We start from the raw sequence: 7,734 nt of genomic DNA on the forward strand, positions 1-7,734 counted from the left end.
TAAAAACACATCCACTGAAAAATGCCTGGGCCTTTGGGAAAGTCACATTCTTGTTTTGCTATCAGTAAAATGTAATATATTAGTACATTTATTTCTAGTTTATATCTTGATTCCCTTTTGCCAATTAATAGCCTCGTTGTGCTAAAGTAGGGTAATGAACTGGTCAACAACTAGGTAAGGCTAATTGCTCAGCATTAAGGGTGAACTCCGAATGCTTATTCAGTAACCTAACACTTCCACAGAACTTGCTTAGTATCAGCAGCTGAGTTTGCCTAAGCCTTAGACTGCAAGCTATGAACTTTCACTATGTTAAACAAAGGAAAGCCCCCTCAACCAGTTTTAGCCAGCGGATAGGAAAGTTTTATCCCTCAGCAGGAGATACTGGCAAGATAACAAATGTATCCCTGAAAGCATACAGAGGAAGCATCCAATGAGGAAAGACCTCAGTTTCAAACACCACTGTTGCCCCGATCCCACACGTAAGGGGTGATGTTTGATCCTACAATGTCACCAGTATTAGAACCAATAAAGAGGCCCAGTATAAAAACTTAAAAGCTGACCCAAACTCTGATGCAGGAATCCTACAGTTGAAACGAGTGGAAAGAACTGTGTGTATATGTGTGCTGGAATATAGAAAGGAGACAGTCTCACTGGAGTCGCCCGCCACGATGGGTCTGCTAACTGTGAGTGGATAAAGTCTCCAGCAGTATGATTGGGCCCTATGAAACAATAAGCAATGACTGATTTAATCAACACAACTTGTCCCAACGTAAGAACAGTGGCAGTCTGACAGTCATATTTAAGGTTAATCCTTTGGTCTTCAAATACCACAAGCCTCACCTATTTTTTAAGAAAGCATAGCAAATAAACACGCCAGTTACAGAACAAATACTCAGAAGTCTGTACTACTGAAGGCAAAAGCTACCAGTAGCTTTCTGTGACATCATCACCTGAAAAAACTACAGATAGTAGCTACTTGACTTAAGAAAACCTCAAGTATCTAAAAAATATAATTATGGGATTTTATAGCCCAGTGGAACTTATTAATGCAAGTCAAACACAAGCTTTTGATTAAAAAATACACAAACTAAAAACAAGCAAGTATATTTCTGTTTATCCTAATAGTTGGAAGGAGAGAAGGAAGAGAAGAGCATCAGGTACTCATTAATTTATTTTTATTGTTGTACAGTAGTGCATTAGTTATAGTTGCTTGGCACTGAAACTCCCAATTGCTTCAGCACAGTCAATTAAAACTTGCCATAAAACAAACTATGCTAACAACCTCATTGCAATACTTGCTTTCAACACTGAGCCTTTTTTCCCCACAGTTCAAGAAATCAATGAAAGCAACAAAATAGAGTCAGCTTCAAGACATTATATGTTTGCACACACTCTCCTTCAATCTGAACTCACTATACATTTCACACAAAGTCCAGAGAGTAGCTAAGAAGAATCTGTGCAGAAGAAAACAAACAGTAATGGGGGAAAAAAATTGATAAAAGGACAACATCTTCTCTTAATATCTCTGATATGCTTCTTTTTAAGTATAAGTATCCTAACACTATGAACATTTATCTTATAAAATATAATCCTTCAGCAATGCCAGTACTGAGCTTGGCTTCACAATTCTGCCCAGAATAGTAACAGGTAATTCAGACTTTCTTGAAACACAAAGGTACATGAAGGTGAGCTGCAAGCACAGACACTCATGCTAAGATGTACTTGTTCATCTCTTTTAACAACAGAAGGCATGCTAGAATAAAATCACACTGAACTAACATTTAAACATTAACTGCACCAGGACTACCTTGAACACAGGCACATGAATCACCAATGACATTCTAGTCACTGGCACAGAAAATCCATTAATGTTAATATTTTTATTCAAGTAAGTTAATCTTGCTCAACCGATTTGTTGCTGTAGTGTTGAACATAGTCCATAAACATGGGTTTTAAGTCCACATTACCTGTGCACCTTCTCCATGGTACAAGCAGTTCACCACATTGTCCAGAAGATTGATATCCAGTTTCTGATTGAAATCCAGCAGCTGACGAGCTGCATGGTCTGCTAACATTGTCATAATTGCTGGCATAGATTACTGGAAAAAAAAATTGATCAATAAGATATTATTATCAGATGTAATCATATGAAGTGCTTCCACTAAAGTATCATGTAATTGAAATATCTTAGCAGTACTAGATGGTACAACACTCCTGCCATTGGCTAAGCAAGCACCAGGACAAACCCATACTGAAGTTTCACACAATACTACATTCGCTTGATTCTGAGGGTGTTCAGCAGGTACCATACATAATGGCAGTTTAACTAAGCAGTGACCTATACAATCAAGCAAGCTAAGCAACTTTTTAATAAGTAGGCAGCAGCCCCTACTGCTCCCTGAATATTTGTTAATGAGTAAGTTGATAGTAGACATGCCTAGCATCATTACAATCAGAAAGCATCCTAGTGATCTCAGTAGAATTCAGCTCTCAAGGCAAAAGTGCACATCTGCAAATCCAGTTCCAAAAGCTTTTCAATGAACAGCTACAGAACTGAAACCTTACCCACATGATAAAAGTTAAATGGGTTGTTTTTTATATACTTGGGGAAACACCTCACAATCTAGATAGAAGCAAAAAACTATCACTGAAATTAAGAAAGTTGCCTGCTTTCAAGGCATTCAAGATAAAGTTAACAGCAAATTACCACTTTAAAGCACACAGTACTCAACTGGAATTCTGCTAAAAATCCTGCTGCAGGTTTCAGGTCCTGGCCACCCACAAGCAGTAAGTCCTCATCCCAGGCCTAGCTGCTTTGCATTATGAAGAAACAGTCAGGTGGGCTGTATGTGACCATGCATGTGCAGGTGCTTACCAGCTGGTGACTGGTACAAGATGAAGGTGCTCACAAACAGTAAGAAAGCAAGCCAAAAGCCAGAGCTGTGTGTCAGAAGTTGTACTCCACTCTGGTCTTTTTCTATCACCACCTCTGTTGCAGCAGCTGACCAAGTGCACTGCTCTCTTCCCACAGTCACTAGCAAATAGAGCACTTCTTCCTACCCCCTTCTCTATAGGGGCTCTTGGCCATTTATCCTCACTTTCTGTCTTTCACAGAGCTACAAATTTCATACTGAACTTGAGGAATACCCTGAAGTATGGAGAACTGCAAGGTCATTCAAGAAGTTACATCTGAGCTAGCAGCACGTTTAAAAAAAATACCACCTGAAACAATCCCAGAAACAATCCCCATATGCACAAAAATCAACAGAAATTGACAGACCCAGAGTAAACTGGAAGTCACTTCTGCTCTTACTGAACAGCTTTATGTGCAAATAAAAATGCACGTTATCCCTCACTTAAATCTTACACTTAAAAATGAAGAGCAAGAAAAACCTGTGACTCAACCCAGGTAACTACTGATTAAGTGAAAGTCTTACAGGAAAATGCAGATCATGAAAATCTTTTGTTTAGAGTATACGTTTGCAGGTCTTATCAAACAGTTTTATTTGTTTTGATACAGACATAAGAAAGCTAAAAAAAATACAATTGTTGTATTCTGCATTAAAAGAATACATGCACTACACCACTGTAACAATTTTTAAGGGCTAGCATCATCCTTCTGTCAGCCTCTTTAGATCACCTACCTGGAAATACATGAGCTCAGAAGCATGAAGCAGAAACCCAAATTAATTGAACTAAACACTGCATCTGTCCACCCAGCTCTGAAAGTTTTCAGAACTGTTAGGTACGTAAAGCTGTAGTGAAAGCTGATTTCCTTTTTCTAACCTATAGGAGCACTTCAAAATTTCATCTGGCAGAGGCAGCAAGCAGTAGCACTGGGAAGAAATCCAGCCCATTAACAGGCAATGCAGCTCAGAGTATTAATACTGCTGCCAGGCACACGTGCTTCCTCATCCTCCACATCTGCCCTCACAACTGCAGCATGAGCTGGTGTAGTGGCTTTTGAACATTCTACATTAAAGGTTCCTTGGACAGTGCCACACGTTTTCAGCAGCTTTTACACAATCCTAACGTTGTGAAGCATTGTGACGGTTTTTAGGTAACAGGAGATAAACTGTTTGCAGAAGGCTCCTGCCTACATAGCAAGACCACTCCACAAGGCCGGTACGAAGATAAGAACCAGTTACAACTAGCCCTTGGTGCAGCATACAGCAAAATATCCCACAAAGAAGCTTCCCATCCCTAATAAGGCTTAAAAAAAAAAGACTAGAGTTCAACTATAGGACATGAGACTACCACCAGAGTTCCAGGGAGAGCCCTCAGGACCCCTACCACCACACAAAACCGGTGTACATGCATGGAGGTGGAACACTGTGTTGATGGCTTCAGGAAGTACTGCTTGTGGATGCATTCTCAAAAAAAAATTACATATGCAACACAAGTAACACGAAAAGCTGAAGATCTTCTGAACCAGGTATGGGTACATGTGGAACAATCCCCTGTGTACCTGCAGGACATGGAAGAACATCTGCTTCTCAATAGCACAAGGCTCTTAGTAAGTTTCACTCAGAAAGGAGTTAGGCTGGTAGCACTAGCAACAGAAAGGAACAGCCACATGATGAGCAGAAGCTATTGCCACCACGTGAAGACAAAAAGGAAATGTTTTGAACAGGGTCCTTTACCACACCCAGTATTATCGTCGCAATGACCTGCCTACTCACAAAGAGACCCAGAAAATGGCAGTTTTGTGGTCACTACCAACAACAGCCAGCTCCAATTCCCAGTACCAACGCTGGGCCTAGAGCACACACATTATATCTTCCATTCACTGCTCTTCTGCACTCTCATCCCACGTGCCTTTAAACCTCAACTCTCCCAACGTCGTTAATCGTTTATTCTACGTTAATAAATGAGGTAACAGAGACGAGAAAAAATTAAAAAAAATCTAAGCTGCAACATAGAAAGAACGTGACATCTACCGAAGGTTAAACGAACTGCATTTGTCAAAAAAAACTTCACAGTTATCCGTTGGCAGTAACACGGGACCACCAGCTCCACACAACAGTTAGCTTCTCGCGTGAAGAAAACCCATCATTTCTCCACAAGAGACACAGACCACTCGCAGCGAGCTCTAAAGCACGGCCCCTCCGTAGCTACGCCAGGCTCACCGGGGCAGCCACAGAAACTCGACGTGCGCTCTGTACCCCACCGCCCTTCTCGGGCAACGGGCCGCCTCACCGCACAGCGTTCCACCTCTGTGGCCTCAACGCAGCCCCACGTCACAGTCGCACTGCGCGGGCCCGCGGCCCAGCGCTTCCCCGGGCCCGGCGGTGCAGGCAGGGGCATAGGCCCGGCCCTGCGGAGCGGCCCCTCCCTCCCTGCCCGCGTTCTATACGGGGCCCCCACGTGACGCGGGCGGACGTTTCAATACTGCTGCACAGACACACCAACAAATTTCTGGAAACTTCCACTCCTAATAATCGCCAGGCTCAGGGCCCCGCCGCTGCCCACTGCCCGGCCCCACCCGCCCCGCGCTGCCCGCTCACCTCAGTGCTTCTGCGGCCTCTCGCTTCACAAAGTAAGGGGTAGGCGAATCAAGTTCCTAACCTCGCGGCAAAAAAAAAAATAATAGTGAAAAAATATAAATAAAAAGCGCCCTCCCCTAAAAATAAATGTAAAAACGGCGATAAGAGCAGGCTGCGCGCACCCCCGCCCCCCCTCACCCCCCAGCCGCCCCCCACAGCACGCAGCCGGCTCGGGACCGCCGCCTCTGGGGAGCGGGGAGACGCGCTGCGCGGAGCCTCAACCTTCACGGGAACCTCTACCTTCTCCGTGGCCGCGTGACGGCTCGGCTGCGTCCCGCCTCGCTGCCTCCAGGCCCGGGCCCGCTCCTCCCGCCCTCCCTTCGGCCTGCTGGGCCCTCAGTTCGGCCCCATGCCCGGCCCCCCCCCACCCCGCTCGGCGCTGAACTTCGTCCCTCCGCTGCGCCGCCGGGTTCCCCCGCGAGCTGCCCCGGCACTATGACGCGCGGCGGCGGCGGCACGAGCGGCGGCGACTGAGCGCGGCGCCTCTCCCCCTCCTAATGCCACAAGCTCGGAACCGGCTCAAACCGGTTCAGACTGGGAGATTCCATCTCGGTTTAGTTTTCAGCCCATGGCGCCGCGGAGCGTTTGGAAACCTCAGGCCTCCGCCCAGCTCGCGCTCTCATTGGTCCCGACCGACGGCGCCTCGCGAGCGCCCTGCGCGCTCATTGGTTGCTCGGCACGCCACTCCGCCCAGCGCCTCGGAAGGGCGCACGGAGCGATCGGCGGAGGAGTGGCATAGGACAGAGGGGATCCGCCCCCTCCCCGGGCACGGGGCGCGCTCGCCGAGTGGCCGAGCCGAGCTATCATTCAGAGGCCGGCCCGCCTTCCCGCTCTCCAACGGCTGCTGTGTCTCCATTGGCTGGCGGCTGGGCGCCCTGAGCGCTCACTGTGCAGTGTGAAGCGAGACATGGCTGCTAAGTTTTGCTACTGGAATTGTCGAGTACTACAACCGTTTGATCAGGGAATGCTGGTGACTTTATAATAACAATTTATTCTCTTCTGCGCTGTACTGATGATAATAAGTCACGAAAAGAGAACTTACATTTTTTTTCCCTGAAGTTTTCCACCTGTACAGGTAGTATGCATTCAACCATGAAAGCGTTAATCTGTGTTCAATAACTGTTTTTTTGTTTTGTTTTTTTCTCCTATGAATCTCATATTATTTTATAGCCCTGGTGTTCAAAACAAACAGATAAATTGAGATCAGGAATTGGGTAAATAGGGTCCTCACACGTGAAGATATGCTGGGCTTCGAGAGAATCCCAAAGAGAACTATACAAATGGGAAAAGACCAGTGGGACATATCGACATCTCTGCAGTCAAGACAATGGATACAATGGAGCTGGGCAAACATAAGGGGAAGGGTAGCCCAAGAAACTGGTGTTGACCGGTTTGAGTGAAGGAGCTGGGCCAAGGTAGGAGGGTCTGCCCAGGGAAGACCTCTGACTTCATCCCGATGACCACCAGAGCGAGACCCCCACTGTGAACTGCGCACGTGTCAGGAGGGGCAGCATGTAAGTGAGTTCCCAGAAAAACAACAGAAATGTAAATGATTTTTCAGAAATTTGTTGAATATGTATGTAATCTATAATTATCCGGTGCTTCTGCTCATCGATGCACACATTAGGAGCAGTGATCCCCCATGTGCCCAGCGCTGAATAAACATACCTCTTTATAACCTAGCCTTGGTTGTAGAGCTTGATTCTGCACGTCAGTAGGAGACCAAAAAGTTAGCTATCTTGTGAACTCCTGGTATGGGAACTGTTGAATCACGGCCTGAACCACTGATCGGTCATCTGAGGCAGGCACCGAGTCAGCCACAGGGGCACAGGTGAAGGTGATGGGATATACTTGGGGGATTGGAAGGGGTGGAGCCTGGCTCCACATCTCCCACCCCCCCCATTTAAGGGCTGACCACCACCACCACCTCTGTGTGGAGTCTATGGCAAGTCTCTATTGTCCTAAGGGTGAGTTGTCCTCTTTGCTAGCTGTCTGTGCACTGTCTATATGGGCCTACTAACATGTACTATCTTCCATACTATTTTCATTGAGTACCTTAGTTGGGGTTTATTTACCCTACACTCCTTTGGTGTGTGTTCATTTTTCCTTATTTATTTTTTGTTTGGATTTTTGTGAAGGAGAGGAGTTCAAATCCTTGATTTTTTTTTTTTTGTTAAATTGAATTTTC

At 45.8% G+C, this 7,734-nt stretch overlaps 1 protein-coding gene across 5 annotated transcripts in view; it reads right to left on the reverse strand.

The window, feature by feature from the left end:
* XPO1 (exportin 1) overlaps positions 1-6,094 on the reverse strand; it is a 36,968-nt gene extending 30,874 nt beyond the window's left edge. The window contains exons 1-3 of one of the 5 annotated variants that reach the window (XM_065739451.1): positions 6,072-6,094; positions 5,508-5,563; positions 1,968-2,099 (exon numbers count right to left, since the gene is read on the reverse strand). In XM_065739451.1, the coding sequence (XP_065595523.1) occupies positions 1,968-2,093 (126 nt within the window). In that variant the 5' untranslated portion in view covers positions 2,094-2,099; positions 5,508-5,563; positions 6,072-6,094. Of the gene's footprint in view, positions 1-1,967; positions 2,100-5,507; positions 5,569-5,768; positions 5,894-6,071 lie in introns of those variants that run through there. The other 4 variants (XM_065739452.1, XM_065739448.1, XM_065739449.1 and 1 more) reach the window with 4 other exon arrangements.
* Positions 6,095-7,734: the final 1,640 nt, after the last annotated feature.

This window comes from Cyrtonyx montezumae, unplaced genomic scaffold (assembly GCF_038088225.1).
Source record: "Cyrtonyx montezumae isolate F1298 unplaced genomic scaffold, pur_monq_1.0 scaffold_24, whole genome shotgun sequence".
In the NCBI taxonomy this organism is placed as follows: domain Eukaryota; kingdom Metazoa; phylum Chordata; class Aves; order Galliformes; family Odontophoridae; genus Cyrtonyx; species Cyrtonyx montezumae.